The sequence below is a fragment of the Clytia hemisphaerica genome, unplaced genomic scaffold, assembly GCF_902728285.1.
Source record: "Clytia hemisphaerica strain Z4C2 unplaced genomic scaffold, Clytia hemisphaerica genome assembly, whole genome shotgun sequence".
Taxonomy (NCBI): domain Eukaryota; kingdom Metazoa; phylum Cnidaria; class Hydrozoa; order Leptothecata; family Clytiidae; genus Clytia; species Clytia hemisphaerica.
Window position 1 is genome coordinate 335,146 of NW_027104613.1, and position 18,608 is coordinate 353,753.

General features: G+C 36.5%; 2 protein-coding genes across 4 annotated transcripts in view; one reads left to right on the forward strand and one right to left on the reverse strand.

Annotated features, from left to right (window-relative positions):
• Positions 1 to 18,409, reverse strand: part of LOC136824375 (coiled-coil domain-containing protein 130 homolog) — a 38,160-nt gene extending 19,751 nt beyond the window's left edge. The window contains exons 1-8 of one of the 3 annotated variants that reach the window (XM_067080528.1): positions 18,281 to 18,409; positions 4,928 to 4,978; positions 4,412 to 4,465; positions 3,584 to 3,663; positions 2,414 to 2,469; positions 1,896 to 2,014; positions 953 to 1,037; positions 304 to 506 (exon numbers count right to left, since the gene is read on the reverse strand). In XM_067080528.1, the coding sequence (XP_066936629.1) occupies positions 304 to 506; positions 953 to 1,037; positions 1,896 to 2,014; positions 2,414 to 2,469; positions 3,584 to 3,663; positions 4,412 to 4,465; positions 4,928 to 4,930 (600 nt within the window). In that variant the 5' untranslated portion in view covers positions 4,931 to 4,978; positions 18,281 to 18,409. Of the gene's footprint in view, positions 1 to 303; positions 507 to 952; positions 1,038 to 1,895; positions 2,015 to 2,413; positions 2,470 to 3,583; positions 3,664 to 4,411; positions 4,466 to 4,927; positions 4,979 to 9,729; positions 9,799 to 18,280 lie in introns of those variants that run through there. The other 2 variants (XM_067080526.1, XM_067080527.1) reach the window with 2 other exon arrangements.
• Positions 8,125 to 8,508, forward strand: LOC136824360 (uncharacterized). The gene has a single exon (XM_067080515.1). The coding sequence runs from the start codon at positions 8,125 to 8,127 to the stop codon at positions 8,506 to 8,508; it is 384 nt and encodes a 127-aa protein (XP_066936616.1).
• Positions 18,410 to 18,608: the final 199 nt, after the last annotated feature.

The window sequence follows — 18,608 nt, forward strand, 5'->3', positions numbered from 1 at the left end:
ATCGAATTAAAGGACTCTTAGAACTAAGTAAATTAAAGGATTCTTGGACCTAATTGAACTAAATGTAAAGTATAGGCGGTTTTATAGTCGAACTTATCAGGGGAAGAGATTTGTAATTGTAATTTCATTGTCAATTAACGAGCGTTGCACTCCGTAGCATGTTTTCGACGTACCTGCTCTATTGTCTTAAATCCGCCAGTGGTAAAGGGCCCTCGGACCTAATTGAACTAAACCGTCATGAAAGTTATTGATGTAACCTGTGAACGTTGTGAATTTGAAGAGCCTGAGATCTAGTTTCCATACCTCTTTATCCTTAATCTCTTTCTTTTCTTTCCGAAACTTTTTCCTCAACTTCTGATTGACTGAAAAATCGTCGTCCCATGTATCTCGGATTTCTTCCAGTCTAGTAAGAGTCGGGGCTAGTTTCTTAACTTTCACTTTGTCCTCTGCATTGTGTTCTAGTTGGAACATAGCGTTTGTCATCATCTTCTCTTTCACTTCTCGATCTGTAAAGAAAAGTTTAGATTTATGGTTTGGATAAGTGAGGTAAATATAATGTTGATTATCATTATCTACTTGAATTAAATTGAAAATTTCTACCTAACGTACAAACCATTACGTTTTTGTTTCGGAAACGATGACCTTGATATTGTGCCGATAAATGGTCTTTAAATACCGATTCAGTATCCCATTATTCCTGATTCAATTTCTGGTAACCTGATAAATACACCCAGAATTTCCATAATTTGGCTTTAAGAGTCACTTGAACACTTTCGGCCGTTTCTGTATCTTAACCACGATATTCTCAGGTAACCCGATTAAGAAGGCTGAAAATTTCGCGATTTAACTTACGATGGTCTGATCATATCCGTTGGATTCTGTGTCCCATCGTTCCCCGATTTTTCTAAGGTAACCCAATCAATTCACCTGAAAATTTCCCGAAATGACTTACGAGTGGTCTGAACATTTCCGGCGGCTTCTGTATCCCATCTTTCTTCTTTACGGCGGCAACCGCTGAGAATCTCGTAATCACAATTCTGTAAAAACATTAACAAATGGTAATTATAATATTCAGTCGGTAGAAAGTCACCTGTCGATGCGTCCACCTCTTTCAAACTTTATGAGGAAAAGTAACTACCTTTTATCTTCGACATTTTGTCGTCTTTTACAACAAACGGAGTCAAGTCAAAGGGTAGCCCAGTGTCAATTTAAACTTTTCTTATAGACACCACTGTAGTTTTTTTTGTTACTCTTTCAAAATGGGGGACCTTGTCAAATGCACCTACTCTACTTAACTGGACTCAGTGTCATCAATAAATTTCAAAAAAAAAAGTTCAGTTTGAAGTAGACTCTAGTGAAAGTAAAAAGCAAACCATCCAAATTAGGTTTCAGACCTCCTTTGGACCTCAGTGCTACCCAGCTGGCACACAACGTCGTTTCAACGTTCAAGTAACGTTATTTGGACGTTATGAATGTCACATGGACGTTGTTTTGACGTCGTGTGCCGTCTGGGTAACTAATAGCCGTGCCGTGCACCGGGAACAAGTTTTCCTCATAAATTCATCACTAGTCCCCTGAAAAGCCAGCTGCACCGCTAAGGTTTGGTGGGTGTATTTCGCCTAGTTTGCAATCGGAGTCGAGGGCGACCCGAAGGCTCCCTTTTCTCGAGCTGTCTACTCGAAGGTAGGCGAGGACGCCACTCCATTTCTCCACTTACCCTTGACCCGTCTCTTTAATTGCTGAGCATCAAGCAGAGAGGCATAAAGTACTATTTTGAAAATCTTTGGTATGACCCGGCTGGGGATCGAACTCACAACCTTGCACACCGTAGCTGGATGCTCTACCTTCATGCTACGGCCACCTAGACCTAGGGGTAAAAAGTGGTGACAAATTACCTGAGGGTCGGTTCTTATCTCGAAGAATTGGTCGCACAAAGCACACTTCATACGGAATTTGTAGATGGGCGTTGAATAGTAGGCCCCAACTCTCCGCTTTTCTGCATTGTAACGAACACCTGTTAAAGTGAAGGAAATGAAGAAAGACCATGTTCAGACGTTACGGTTTCGTTTCGCTCCGGTATGGTATTTGTTACGGATAGAATGTGTTCATACTTATTTCGGAACGTTTCGGAGCAACGGAACGAAGCAGTTCCGTTCTGATGAAAATAGTGGAGCAAACTGTTCTGTTTTGCTTTGTAACGTCTTCATTTTTGAAGTTTCGAATTTTGACATTCACACTTGTTTCGGAACCGTTTCGTTTCGGAGCTTAACGAAACCGTAACGTCTGAACATGGTCAAAGATATTCTTTTATAAGCCTTTCAGGTAAAACTTCAAAATGCCAGTTGACGAAGGTGTACATTTTTGATCCATGTTTTAGCATGTTTAACATATAATTCATTTGCTTCAAACATACCCATCCCAATGTGGTTTCCACAGCCATTGCACCAGATATTGTAAGGCATCTCAAACCTGATAAAAAAAAAACAGAATTAAAGTCGATTAAAGAGTAGATTCTTCGTAACAAAAAATCTCCTTCACTTTGATTCTTGCTTATTCTAACTCAAACGGTTACAAGGGTTTCGTTTTTTAGTAGATTCTTCTAAATGAAAAATCTCCTTTACTTTGACTCTTGCTTAGCTCTAGTTTAGATGGCCCACTTTTCGCCCTACCGATTCTAATTGTGAATTAAAGTTGGTATAAAGTGGGCTGTCTAAAGTCAATGCATTGCCCTCTTTTGACGTCAATGCAAAGACTTCTTTCGATCTTTTCCAAGCAAAGGTTTTAACTACCAACTTTGCGCCCATTTTTCGCCTGCTCAAACAATTTGAATAGGCAGGGCAGAAAGTTAGTCGACCGTCTAAAACTAGAGCTTTGTCAAACTCAAACGGTTACAAGGGTTTCTTATCGACATTAAGGCCGACTTGCGTTGGGGACTCAGAAAATTCAAACGGTTGTTACAAGTGTAACTTGTAAATCAATAACAACTATATACACTTATTCCAATCTTGTGATTTTCGAATCACATAAACAAAACGAGAGAACAACTTCTTGTTTCTCCTTGTCGATACTAAGGCCGACTTGCGCTGGGGACGTTGATGACCCATTCCCAACTCAATTTAAGTTTCTTTACTTTTATAGTTCAGTTGTCATTCTAATATAGAGCTTAGCACTTGGAAAGTTAACCAGTTAGTACTGCAAGTTAAGAACATTTTAAGGCTTCGCGGACTCAAAAACAGCCAATTTCTTAGAAAAATGGACAAAAATACTTAAAAAATGGGGAAAATAAGAACATGTTAAAAATATTTGTAGGCTTGAAATTCGAACAGTTAAGACTGTCTAAAGGCTTCAAAAGTTTTGGATATTCTTATAAAAAAATGTGTACTAACTGTTCAGGGGTGTACAGTGGAGTCCCCATATATTGAACACACACGGGGAACACAAGTTTGTTCGGGTTAAGAAAATTCCGAATTACGGAGTAAGGTTATAACTTTCTATACTAAAAAGGGGTGGTGGTACCTGAGTCAAACCTCCTCCCTGATATGACAGAAATATCTCAGTCTAGGATCTGAAAGTAATACCTTACCGAATAATGAGGATGCCTTGGTCAATTTTCTTGGCTCGTTCACGTAGCGCATGCGTGCCATGATAAGCATTAAGTCCACCCTGCATGAAAAAAAAAAGATTTACATCTTAGAAAAGCTTACGTAAAAACACATTAAAAACATCAACTCCCCATGGTGGAATTAACTTCTTGTGAAAAAATTTATATGCCTAAATCTATGCTGTAAATAAAACTTCCAATTTGGGAAAAAACAAAAAAACACATCACTAAACAAATCTTCTACAAAAAATTCTCTTACCCCCCCCACCATGAAATTTTTTAAGGTTTTATGCCTGTCATAAGATTTAAAATTAAAATTATCAGTCAAAATTAATTTTCGTTACTTTTCTTACTATCCAGTATAGAACATGCGAATCACACTGGGTTCAAAAACATCGAAAGTTGTCCAAATATACGAATGCCCATAGATGTATCAGCTATGATGGGTTTCTTTTATGTGTTCAGTGGCGTAGGAAGCATTTTCATATTGGGGGGGGGGGCTGAAGTTTAGTGACATCGCGAGGGCCAACCATGGTTTGGCCCGAGGGGGGAAATTTTGAAAATTGAGCTCTAGATTGCTTTAAAAAATACACTCAAAACATGCACATAAAAGACAATTATGACAAATTAAAAAAAAAAAACTGTATTTTGCAAAATAACCTTTTTTGAAAAAATTTGCCCCCCAGTTGCTACGGTACTGTATGTGTTGTCCTTATTTAATAATGGTAGCGTTTCAGGAACCCCAACAACAAACATTAGATCAGACAAACAGGTAATCAAACTAAATTATATAAAACAAAAATGCAGTACCTTTGAAGGGTCATAATCTGGTGGGTAATACTTGTTTACTCCTTTTCTTTCACCCTAAAAATGAACATACCAATATAGGCATGATTTGCAATGCTTTCATACTTACCGCCACATTCAATATTTTGAAAAATATAATATGAAAGCTCTAGATTTTATCAGTTATTTGAAAAGGGTTCATATTTTATTGCTTTAGAAAGGTTGAAGATTCGTCTCTAGCTTTATGGGCTTTAAACTCAATGGATTTACCTGTTGAAATACTACGAGACTAAAATGACGAAGCTCACGCAAGGAAATTGTAGACGTCCCTGTAGTAAGGATGCAGCTGGGAACGAAGAAGCTCCATCTAGTATTTTATATAAGATATCTATAGCAGCAAATTGATAAGACAAAAAAAAGAAGCAACTACTTGAGATATCTGCGGTTATGCCCAAGTCAAACTGTTTTGCAACGCCACATGATGAGAAATAATCTTAAAATAAAATAATAATTTTCAGACAGGAAAAAAATAATAATTACCATTTTTGAATCTGTATCTTTATTCTTTACAGTCTGTTTCAATATCTACACCTATGATGAAAAACAGAGATTGATTGATCAATGTCCACTTGCAACACAATGAGACTCACCTTTATTAGAGTGAGTTACCCATTTACTGGGTAACCCAGTTGAATTTGCGCATAAACTACCCACAATCCACCAAATCTACCAAATGGCAAAATAAAAACAAATGCTATTACACAAACTTTTGTTTAGAGCAGAAGCTTCTTGATTTATTAAATCGTTTTCAACGCTAAAAAGAATAACTAAAAAAGTAAACAAATGTGAAATTCAAACAAGCATTTTATATCTTATATTTTACGATAGGTTAATTTTCAACGTTTTCAAGCTTTTTCTGAAACTTTTTTATTCAACGAAGCATAACTTTTGATCTAATGAACCAAATTTAATAAATGACCCATCAAAATTTAAGTTTATATTTTCTTCTTTCTAATGGAAATGGATTGGTTTTTTTTAACATTTTTAAGCCTTGGGAAAATTAATTTCAAAGACAGAAACTTTTTTGTGAGGCACTTGGTAGATAAACTTTTAGAATTCTCACCAACTGGGTACCCCAACCTTATTTTTGTTCATTGTAACTTGAAAAAGACACGTAAAGTGGTCGAAATATCGTAAAGAAAAAAATGTGTTATGTTTTATTTTGTTCATTGTAAGATATAATTGAACCCAAGAACCCATTTGACTCTTGAGTGTGAGGTTTTGGTCCATTTAAAAACAGACCAAAAAGTTTAATAAAAAATGGTTTGGTCTATAATTGGGACTGATCCAGTATCAGACACGTTTGTTTGAAATGAAATAATGGTGTGTTTTTTTTATTGCTAACAAAATTCAATTCGTGTAATACATTAACATAATAAAATGAGTCTTTTCCAAAACCAAGCATTCCATAAGCAGATTCAGGATTGTACTAATTATGGCAATTTTTTGGCTATAATTAACCTGATGAACAAAGATCTGTTTCGCACTTCCCTGATTTTCAAATTCAAGCACCAATCACTGTAAATTGGTCTAATGTTGAAATCACTTCTCTAAATCCGTCACCTGTCTTTAGAATTAGAGACAACAATAATAAGTAGGTCAGAATAGCTAATTGAAACAATCTTTCTATGCTTAGTGCACAGAGAGGAAAAAATATTTTTTTATCATCAATTCCAGTCAATTTCATTGTGTTGTTGTCCCCCACAGATATCTGTAAAGCCCGAAGGGCTAGATAGGCAACTTTAAGCTTTCTCCAGCAAAAAAAAGTGAAGCAAAAATTTGACTTTTTAAATTTCGTGCCGATGGATAGGATCTAGCATTTTAATTGTTTTCGGAGCGCGAGATCAAAAAAAGTAGGCGGCAAACGCTATTTCACATCTCTCAAACCGGTGAAATTGCATATTTTAGTCACGTGACTTTGGTAGGAAATCCTTCCAAACTTAGGCTTCACTTTTCGATAAAAGCCGCAAATCTAGCCCTTCGGGCTTTACTGATCTGTGGTGTCCCCTTGTTGGTATTGAATATTGTTTTGTCTTTTTTTGTTAATTGCATTTTTTGAATAGTTGAAGATTTAATACTTCTTTGGCTATATATACTATACTAATTTTATACTATACTTTATACTTCTGTCCATTTCTTCTTTATGGCCAGGGTGCAGTATGCAGTGATGACAAGTCCTAATAAGGACGAAATGCATATGCTGCTCTGCCACCCAAATCTCCTGAAAGAAGATATATAGCTGGACAGAAATTCTATGAGTTACTTCACATATATTTAACATATAGAACAAACATTGCAGCCTATTGTTGACCATTATTGTTTTTTTTCATTAAAGTAAGACATTCGTAATGACTTGATACATTATTAAAAAAGTATTGAAAATCGTTCCCTTGCCTAATTCAGGACTCAGGTAAGTTATGGCATGTCTAAAAAACTGAAAATTACCATAATTTTTAGACTGCATTAGTCAACAGAAAATGACAAAACAAAATGACTGAACATGAAGGGTACTATGATGTAGTTTCCAACCTTAGGTTAACCTAATTGTTTTCTGCTCATTTTTGCGAAAAACTGGAAGAACTGATTATGACGTCATAATCTACCGGGTGCACCAAAAAAAACTTTGTCGAGATATTGTGAGCTTCAGGATTTAATTTTTTTTGTTCATTCTTTTTTTATTGTATAGAGGATGCTCTTTAACTTGAATTTTGAGCTATTATACATTAAATTTGAAAACGTAGTTCGAAAATTATTAAAAAAAACTGACTTTTTTTTAATTGAAATTTCAAAAAAACATGAAAAACAGCGAGCAAACTTTTTTTTTTGACCCTTACCTTGTTTATACATAAAAATACCAAAAAATGCAACTGTGTTCATCAAAACTGGTCACAAGCTATTCCCATGTAAGATAATATTTTTGGAAAAGCTGAAAATTTTTTTTGGAAATCTCCAAGGTTTTGATGTTATGCTATGTGAGAAAATTATTGAAAAAATAGATCACCATTCCTCGACTAGCTGTTAAAAGAACTTGGGTCTGCATTCAGTTTGATGGTGTTGGAAATGTTCATGACGTGCAAATAAGATGGGCAAACTGTTAGCAAAATATAAGCTAAGAGAAAAAAGAATAAAAGAAACAAGGAAATTGTTTTTTTGTCATTTTGTCTTATTTATAGCGTGATTGCTGTTTTTAATGATTTTTTGAAATTTCGACATGGAAAAAAAGTTAGTTTTTTGAAAATAACTTTCGAACTGCTTTTTCAAATGCTATTATGCAAAATTCAAGTTAGAGCACCCTCTATACAATAAAAAAAGAATGAACAAAAAATTTAAATCCTGAAGCTTACAATATCTTGACAAATCTGTATAATTTTTTTTGGTGCACCCGGTATGATATCATAAAAACTTAAAGTTGAATTTCACCAGAATGCCTCATTCAATTCCCTTCAAACTTTAACTAAAGATGTATCTTTTGAAGAAAAAATGAACCATTCTGGAAAAATTCAATTTTTTAGTTTGTAAGACGTCAACGTTTATGACGTCAACTGAAACAAAGCTCAATTACACCAATCCAAAAAGGGGGTAGCAGATCACTGGTAGTAAACTACAGACCAGTAGCACTTACATCACATGTCATAAAAATATTTGAAAAAGTACTTAGATCACATATAGTACAACATATGGATGTAAATAATCTGTTCAATCCAAGCCAGCATGGCTTCAGAAGTGGACGCTCATGTCTAAGTCAATTGCTTGAACAATATGACTTGATATTGAATATACTTGACGAAGAAGCAAATGCAGATGTTGTCTACCTAGATTTCTCAAAAGCCTTCGATAAAGTTGCAATTGTCCTACACAAGATAAAGCAACTAGGAATTGATGGAAAAATACTACAATGGTTCAATTCCTTTCTTACAGGAAGAAAGCAGTCAGTGCTTGTAAATGGTGTGAAGTCAAAACCACAAGATGTCTTATCAGGAGTCCCTCAAGGAAGTGTCCTGGGTCCTTTGGTCTTTCTTATACTCATTGGTGATATTGACAAAGATATCTTAGCTTTGTGAAGTCCTTTGCTGATGACACCCGTGTAACAAAACAAGTCAAGACAATTGAAGATGTTGCCTTTGATACTTTTACCTTTAGACTATCAATAAACTAACTAAATAATAGCTGTGGAGGAGCTTGGAATTATACAAGTGAAATTGTACATTGTTTGTTTTATGGTTTCATTGTTGGAGTTATTTATATTGAAGTCGTGTTATATTGTTTTATGGTTAAACGTTACTCGTGTTGTGGAGTTAATAATCGTTAATTGTTTTATTGGAGAAATATTGTTTATTGTTTTGTTGGAGATATTGTTTTATGGTTACCAACAACAAGGTAACTTACTTCAATTTTCATGGTAGCAGAGAAAAATGGCAACATCAGCATCATATAATAAAGCTCCTCCTCTGCTATCCCAAAGTAAGAACTATGAGGATTGGAAGAAATTAATTGGAATTTGGACGGAGCTTACAACATTAGACAAAAAGAAGCAAGGACCGTCCCTTGTACTCACTCTTGACGGGAAATCACAAGAAGCTGCATTGGAACTTTCGAGAGAGCAGATATCTTCTGAAAATGGAGTTCAAAACATCATCAATAGGCTTGATAAGATCTATGCAAAGGATAAGTTGACAGAAAAGTTTGATGCCATTGAGAAATTTGAGACTTATAGACGAACAAAAGAGAAGAAGATACGAGATTTTCTAACAGAATTTGACAAAAGATATTATAAGATAAAGAACTATATTAACTACCCAGATGATCTGCTAGCATATCGGCTTCTAAAAGCTGCCAATCTCGACAATTCTCATGAAAGACTCATAAAAGCAACAATAACGGATTTAGTTTACGAAGATGTGAGACAAAAGCTAATAAAAGTTTTTGCAGAAGAGTCTATCGAAGGAGATTTAGAAAGCAGTATGTCTTCTGTAAAAATCAAGTCAGAGCCTGCGTTTTATACAAATGAGGCCCACCCAGACGATTACCAACCAACATCATCAGATGAAGAAGGTGTGTATTATGTTAAACGTAATTACAACCAAAGATTTTCCTCATCAAAATTCAATAAAAAAGGAAATAATTGGCGCCAGGAGAAACCTGCTGTTCGAACTAAGGCAGATTATTCGAGAAAACCTGGCAAAAATCCACTTGACAAGAATGGCCGTATTTCTAGATGTGTGATATGTGAAAGCGTATACCATTGGCAACAAGACTGCCCAGAGAAACAAAATGATACGTACATGGTACATGAAATCGTCCTTCATAATGAAAGCAACAAACCAGGTCAACTTAAACATCTAGTATCAGAAACTTGGAATTGTGGCTTGCTCGATTGTGGTGCCAGTAAGACGGTTTGTGGAGATGTTTGGCTTGAACAATATGTCAACTCTTTATCTGATGAAGAAAAGAGAGAGGTAAAGCATCATCACAGTAAAAGCCTATATCGCTTCGGAGACGGAGAACAAGTCCAGGCTTGTGGAAGAGTCTCAATCCCTGCTATTATCGGCAACACAAAGGTCAAGATAAACACAGACGTCATACCAAAGGACTTACCCTTGTTACTATCAAAATCATTCATGAAAAGAGCTGACATGATCCTGGATTTTCAGAATGACAGTGCAAATGCATTGGGGGAAACTGTTCACCTAGCAACAACTTCAAGTGGACATTATACCATTCCTCTGACCAAACCACGTCAAATAATTGCTTCAATAGACAAGCCTTTTGAATGCAATTTTGTTTTCATTTCGAAAGAGGACAAAAACATGTCCTCGATTGCTGAAAAACTTCACCGGCAGTTTGCTCACCCATCTCTCAACCAAATCTTGTCTCTTATCAATAAAGCAGGGGCACCATGGAGTAACAGCAAGGAGTTGATATCAGAAATCAAAAGAGTAGACAAGGAATGTACAACATGCCAAATCTACAGAAGATCACCACCTCGTCCTGTTGTTGGATTACCCATGGCATCAAAATTTCTTGAAACAGTTGCCATGGACTTGAAATTCTACGATAAGAAAATAATTCTCCATCTTATCGATATGTGTACTCGCTTGTCAGCTGCAACGACTATAAAGGATAAAAATCCGACCACAGTCATTGAGGCAATACTAAAAACGTGGATATCCGTCTATGGCTCATGTGAGAAGTTCCTCGTGGATAATGGAGGTGAGTTTGCAAATGAGGAATTAATCAATCTAGCAGAACAGTTTGGAATCACGATAAAGACTACTGCGGCTGAATCTCCCTGGTCAAATGGCATTGTAGAAAGGCATAATCAAACACTTTCCAACATGCTTGATAAAGTACTAAACGATACAAAGTGCAGCATTAACACTGCCCTTTATTGGTGTGTAAATGCAAAGAATTCACTGCATAACGCACATGGATTTACCCCATACCAATTATCTATTGGAACGAATCCACAGTTGCCTTCACTAATAGACGATAAACCACCAGCTTTATCAGGGAAACCAGCCACACAAATGATGAAAGAAAACCTTGAAGTACTTCACAAAGCAAGAGAAGCCTTTATTGCAAGCGAACACTCAGAGAGAATACGTCGCGCTTTAGCCCACAACATTAGGACTTCAGGAGAAATCAAGTACCTTACAGGAGATCGTGTATACTACAAGAGAAACGATAGCAACGAATGGAAGGGTCCTGGAACTGTGCTTGGTCAGGACGGTCAGCAAATTCTAGTCAAACATGGGAGTTACTATGTTCGTGTTCATCCTTGTCGCGCTAAATTGGTACATGAAAACGACAAACCCATTCATTCAGAGGAGAAAACGGAAACAGAAACGGAAACGACGACCAGTACCACTGAAGAAAGACTCCCAAGATTAAACATTCCAAACGTGAGCCATCAATCATCAGAAGAATCAGAATCAGACGTAGAAGATTCTCTAACACCCATCAGTAATGATCCACCAACTACACCTACCCAGCAATTACAAACTCAATCCACTTCAGTTGAGACACACAATCCTCCTCAAAAGGAACAACTTAAACTGAAACCGAATCTTTGTCTCAAGTATAAAGACAACGATGGAGAGTGGCAAAAGGCCCGAATCCTTTCAAGGGCAGGAAAAGTTGGAGGAAAGCATGAAGGCTGGTTTAATGTAGAGACAGAAACTGGGATGAAGAGATCAATAAACTTTGCAAAGATCAAAGACATTGAAATTGATGAAAGTCCCGAAGAAGTTACTCTGATTGCCAACAATGATGAAATAGTCAGAGCAAAATCAAAGGAGCTGCAATCATGGATTGACAACTCAGTATACACTGAAGTACCTGATCAAGGTCAGAAAACCATCAGCCTGAGATGGGTGGTAACACCAAAATTAATTGATGGACAACCTTCAGTCAAGGCAAGGCTCGTGGCCCGTGGATTCGAAGAAATACAAAACTTCAAGACAGATAGTCCTACCTGTTCAAAGGAAGGATTACGATTAGCATTGACGATTATTGCATCAAACAATTGGACACTCAACTCCCTAGATGTCAAAACTGCCTTCCTTCAAGGGAAGGAAATTGATCGAGAAGTGTTTGTTCAACCACCAAAGGAAGCCAACACCAAGTACCTTTGGAGACTTTCCAAAACCGTATACGGCCTTGCTGACGCAAGCCGTAGCTGGTATTTAAAATTAAGAAGTGAGCTTATCAAACTTGGTGGAAAGCCCATCGATTTAGATCAAGGGATTTTCATCTGGTCATCTAATGCATCATTAATTGGAATATTAGTGTGCTTTGTTGATGATGTGATTTGGGCAGGAAGCACTACCTTCACAAATACTATATCAAGGCTAAAGGGCATCTTCAGGACCAGCAGCGAACACGTGCAACACTTCAAATACATTGGCATTAATCTCAACCAACACGAGGATGGAACTATTACCATCAGTCAAAATGATTACGTCACAGAATTGGAACCAATCACTCTAGAATCAGAGAGAATGAAGTGCGTAAACGATGATCCAATCAATGAAATTGAAAGGACTAAATTGAGGCAAACACTTGGTAAGCTCAATTGGTTGGCATGTATGTCAAGACCAGAAATCAGCTTCACGGTAAGCGATTTGTCATCAAGAACAAGAACAGCCACAATATCTGACATCAAACTTGTTAACAAGACGATAAAGTTCGTAAAAGCTCACACCTGTCACATGACGGTGCCAAAACTGAATTTGAATAGCTTGAGCATCAAGGTATTCACTGACGCCAGCTTTAACAACATTGAAGGTGGTCAAAGTCAAGGTGGCTACATTGTCTTCTTAACTGATGGCTCAGGAAAATCATCACCGATTTCCTGGAGCTCAAACAAGGTTCGTCGAGTAGTCCGATCAACTCTTGCAGCCGAGACACTAGCTTCTGTAGATGGTGCAGACGCAGCGTTTTTCTTGGCAAAAATGATTAAAGAATTCTTGTCCAAGACACCAGAAGTTGTCTGCCTAACTGATAGCAGATCACTCTTTGAATGTGCCGGTTCAACAAAGGCTGTGACTGACAGACGACTCCGTGTAGAGATAAATGCTCTACGTCAAATGATCAATACTGACGAAATCATCCTGCAATGGATTGGCGGAAGTCATCAACTGGCCAACGTTCTGACAAAGAAAGGCGCATCCCCCTTTTCCCTAATGGAAGTACTTGAATCAGGGGATTCGACATCGGTCGTAATTAATGGTGAACAATAACCACATCACCATTGTTCGTGTTAAAACAAAAACAAAAAACAAAAAACAAAAAAAAAAATAAACAACGGGTAGAAGTTATCACGCTATAAGTGTTAGACATTTGATACGATAGACATTTGATACGATAGACATTTGAGATTGAAGAGCCATCCGAGATTGAAGAGACATTCACTTTCAGGAAACAGCAAACCGTGAGACTGTGGCCTGATATTTTGTGAATGTAATTGACATGGTTCAAGAATTACTATCGGTTCAAGGACAATTAAAGAAAAGAAGAAAAGAAAGCAGATTGATACTTTTACCTTTAGACTATCAATAAACTAACTAAATAATAGCTGTGGAGGAGCTTGGAATTATACAAGTGAAATTGTACATTGTTTGTTTTATGGTTTCATTGTTGGAGTTATTTATATTGAAGTCGTGTTATATTGTTTTATGGTTAAACGTTACTCGTGTTGTGGAGTTAATAATCGTTAATTGTTTTATTGGAGAAATATTGTTTATTGTTTTGTTGGAGATATTGTTTTATGGTTACCAACAACAAGGTAACTTACTTCAATTTTCAGCCTTACTGCAAAATGACTTAGAAAATTTACAAATGGACAGATGACAACAATATGAAACTTAACAACAAAAAATTTGAACTCTTGAGATATGGTCAAAATCAAATTATCAAGGACCAAACAAACTATACATCACCATCAAGCAATATCATTGAAAGCAAAAATGTTGTAAAAGATTTGGGAATCCTGATGAGTAACGACTGCTTGTTTGAAGAACAACTAATTTCAACCATTCAAAAAGCAAAAAATTTAACTTCATGGATACTGCGAACTTTTTCATCGCGGTCATTTGAATGTATGACTACACTCTACAAATCGTTGGTGATACCAATTTTAGAATATTGCTCCGTTTTATGGAGTCCAAATACTGTTGGTCTCATTCAGAGACTTGAAGACATTCAAAAATCTTTTCTAAGAAGGATAAAAGGCACCTCGAACAATTATTGGGAGTGTCTCAAGCAATCCAAAATCTATTCCCTGCAAAGGAGAAGGGAACGCTATCGCATCATCTATGTCTGGAAGGTGTTAGAAGGGATAGTACCTAACGTGAATAGCAGAATAAAAGCTTATGAAAATCCCCGGCTCGGCCGGCTGTGCCAACTGTCAATCTCCAAGAATCAAACATCCAAGCTTAGATTGCACTCTTTCTGTACAAGGTGCAAAACTATTCAATGCAATGCCAAAGGGCATAAGAAACTTAAAAAACACTTCAACCGAAAAATTTAAAAATGCCCTTGACACTCACTTAAAGTCAATCCCGGATGAACCCCAAACTCATGGATATACTGGGTGCAGGAGAGCTAATTCAAACTCAATACTTGACATGAAAAATATCTGCTGAGATTCTTTTTCCCTCAACAGATTGATCAAACAGAGGCGTGGTTCATCAAGAATCTTACCTGAGCACTTTGCTCGAACACCTACACAAGTAACACAAGTAAGTAAGCGAATGAAGGAAAAGAAATATGGAAAGTGACATTTGTCACAGAAAAAAAAATCTCAAAAATCGATATTTATGGTGAGATTTGTTAGCTTCACAGATTCTAACAGCCCCACCCCATTGCATCAATGGGCCATTCCAGAAAATTTTTGTTACCCCCTGTCGGACGACGTGCATTTTTTATTTTTTTCTAGCCTCGGAAATAATTTTTCTTTTCCAGTGGTGGTCGGAAATTCAGATAAAAATCCATGTACTTTGGCAAAATGCATTGGAGATTCCACTCTTTTTTGCCTTTTTCAATTCAATTGCCTTGGAAATTCATACATTTTCTTCTCTCGCCTTGGGAAATTTCAAATTTTGGTGAAAACTTTTGCCCTCGGAAATCCTGTGTTGTCCGCCCCCCTGTTACAGACAAATTCTGGAGTGGCCCAATTTGACGTTACGTTTAGCCGGGCTTGTGCGTCGTGGGAAGAATTGATGTGTGAGTGACCCCTCTAAAAACAATGTGAGACCTTATTTGTATCAAAAATAAAACACACAGCACGGTATTTCCCAAGCTTAGAAGAGCTTTTTTCTGGGAAAATGCATCCATGTACCCTTTGGATTAATTCATAGAAATATAGATAGACAGTTACATCAATATGCCTTCTTACCTGTCTTTAAAAATATAAATAAAAGTAATCACGGAAAAGGACGCGAAAAAAAAAGACATAAGTGTGAGAACAGAGTAATAAAACTCGTTAGAAAAAGTACCATTAGAAGTCATAAAAAATCAACCTGAATAAATGCAATCGAAATTCCAGAGAACTTCATAATTCCCCAAATAACATTACATTCAGGAGAAAGTTTTGGGAAAGAAACTTACCACTTTTCCAATCTTTCACACTTTTACAACTTTCCTAACCAAGACTTTGTAAATGTTTATAAAAATGGGGGATTTTCCATGGTTGTAACATGGTAGCACGAAATAGAAAATATTTCCATAATTTTTTTCAAGTAAAAGTGACCTTGGAAAATCGTAATTTATGCGCCCGCTATAATTTATTTATTCATGAAATCGAAAGTGAAAGTTCTTTATTAGATTGCTATTGGAGGATGGTATGCATAATTTTCATTTGAGCCTGGAATAATTATGACATCATAGATCCCATTTTCCCACCAAAATACCAAAACTTTGCAAATCCAAATGATTGCTGTTGTTTGCTGGGAGAGTTTGGAAAAGTCCTATTTTTCACATCTTTACAACTTTCAAGGATGCTTTTTTGAGATGGGAAAAATGGGAAGGTATTTTACAATTTTTACAAACTCTCCAATTTTTCTGGCCAAAACTTTGACTTTTTGATGGGAAAAGTGGGAGAACTAGGAAATTTATGTACCAAAACTTTCTCCTGATTACTATGTCAAACTCCCATCACATAAATTTTACAATTACGTCAGAGTAGACTACGCTCGCCACCGAAGAGGTTTATTCGGAAAGGGTAATTATCTATATTTTATTGTTTACTTCTTTTTTAAAGATTCGCCGGGTTGGAAAAGTATGAATTTCTTTGTACATATTTTACGTACCTCAAATATTTAGGAGGCTGAGTTTTAAACGAATCGTCAAGTTGAAACGAACGATAAATGTATCAAATGTATCTGTTTTATTTACCCCCTGGTGACTTAACAAAAGAGACTTAACTCGATGTTACAATCCAATTACTGAAAGTTTGTCTTGGCCTTTTTATAATGAGTGAGACATACGTTCTCTGATTACACAATTTTCATATTGACATTTTTGCGAAGCGAATTTATGAGCGAAGCAGTTTTGCTATATTGTGTGCACGTACCTTTAACTTCTATCCCAAGCGAAAATTTGCTATAAAATTTGCTATATAAATCACATCTTCAAACCGATGATTTTATCAAAATGACCTTGAATGGTTTGGCTTGAAGCCACGAAAACTTTCTCGGTTTGGTAGCTAGGACTGCGAAAAATTACGTTTTAAAATGGTGTACCCTAACAGTGAACAGCAACAAAATTACCGGAAGCCGAAACACAGACTTAGAATCTGAAGTTGATCAAATTGCCGCGCGGGCGGCATGCATCTAAGCAATCTAAGCAGTGGTTCTTCGGTTTTAAATGTTTATTTTGCTGTTAAATGGAAAAAAATTAGTTTGAACGTTGACAGAAAGGATCTTCATCATCCCTTGAATTTTAACAGCAAAAGTATCAAGTATGAAATAATTAATGAGAGGTTTTTGCAAGTCGCGCGGGCGGGCGGGAGGAGTGCTCTTTTAGTGAACGAAACTTACCTTGCAAAACCAAGTGGATATTCTATGATAAAGAAGTACGGAGGTAATCAAATTTGTCAAATTTGTCAAGAAATAAATCAAAACTGCCCAAGAACCAACAAGCTATCTTTGTACATTTTTGTTTTTGTTTTATTTTTATGTTTTGATGATTTTGACAGGCGATTCGTGATTCGAATAAAAATGTTGGATCGTTCGACTAATATCGTTCGATTTTATTAAGGCACCATTTACACTACTAGAATAACTAGAAGGAAAAAAAAGAGCGATGCATGGCGGGCGGCGGCGGTTGGCAGTTACATCAAAATGCCTTGAAAATGTCAATATGAAAATTGCGTAATCAGAGAACGTATGTCTCGCTCATTATGAAAAGGCCGACACAAACTTTCAATAATTGGATTGTAACATCGAGTTAGTCTCTTTTGTTAAGTCACCAGGGGGTAAATAAAACAGATCTTGATACATTTATCGTTCGTTTCAACTTGACAATTCGTTTAAAACTCAGCCTCCTAAATATTTGGGGTAGGTAAAATATGTACAAAGAAATTCATACTTTTCCAACCCGGCGGATCTTTAAAAAAGAAGCGAACAATAAAATATAATTACCCTTTCCAAATAAACCTCTTCGGTGGCGAGCGTAGTCTACTCTGACGTAATTGTAAAATTTATGTGATGGGAGTTTGACATAGTAATGTAATGTTGTTTGGGGAATTATGAAGTTCTCTGGAATTTCGATTGCATTTATTCAGGTTGATTTTTTATGACTTCTAATGGTACTTTTTCTAACGAGTTTGATTACTCTGTTCTCACACTTATGTCTTTTTTTTTCGCGTCCTTTTCCGTGATTACTTTTATTTATATTTTTAAAGACAGGTAAGAAGGCATATTGATGTAACTGGTTGGTGTGCCGCTGTGGATTATGTGGTGTGTTTGGGGCATTAAGGCTCTTACGACCCTGTCTCTATAGTGGCTTTATTAGAGGGATTTTTAGATAGAGTGTCCCTTAAATATTTTGCTAGCAACTTGCGAATTGAGGTGGAGTCTAGATCGCTTCGCAACCCTTATACAATACGGCTAGTTTTGCTAGCAACTTGCGAATTGAGGTGGAATCTGGATCGCTTCGCAACCCTTATACAATACGGCTAGTCGAGGCATTTTGATGTAACTGATAGAAGAGAAAAAAAGAGGAGGGAGAAGAAAAAGGTTTTATCTGTCAGGTCATGCTCTAAAAATTGAAAGAAAGACAAAATCATTTAATTTCATGAACTTCAAAATTCAAATCAAACAAGAAACAAACCTTAAAGTTCCCAGTTAACGGTTTAAGCCGGAACTTAACTCCGTTTGACTTTGAGATTGCTTTGATGCTCCCCTTCCTTCGCATTCGTGCACGAACGTCATTTTAGAAAAGAAAAGTGCTCGCTGCTACATCTACCATTATGAAACTAGACTAGATATTCACTCTTTTCTAAAAAAAACGAAGAAAATACAGTGAGGCTGGAACTTCGATTTTTAAGGATTACGATTTTACCAGTTTTTTAGCGATTTTTGCCTCGCTAGCCCAAATCTCACAACCTCTTTACCTTAAGGAAGATCGGAATTAGAGTTTTTCAGCGTTCCGAAAAAAA

Excerpts from the sequence above, each read along its gene's own strand:
- LOC136824360 (XM_067080515.1), top strand. The coding sequence starts at position 8,125 with ATGGATGTAAATAATCTGTTCAATCCAAGCCAGCATGGCTTCAGAAGT.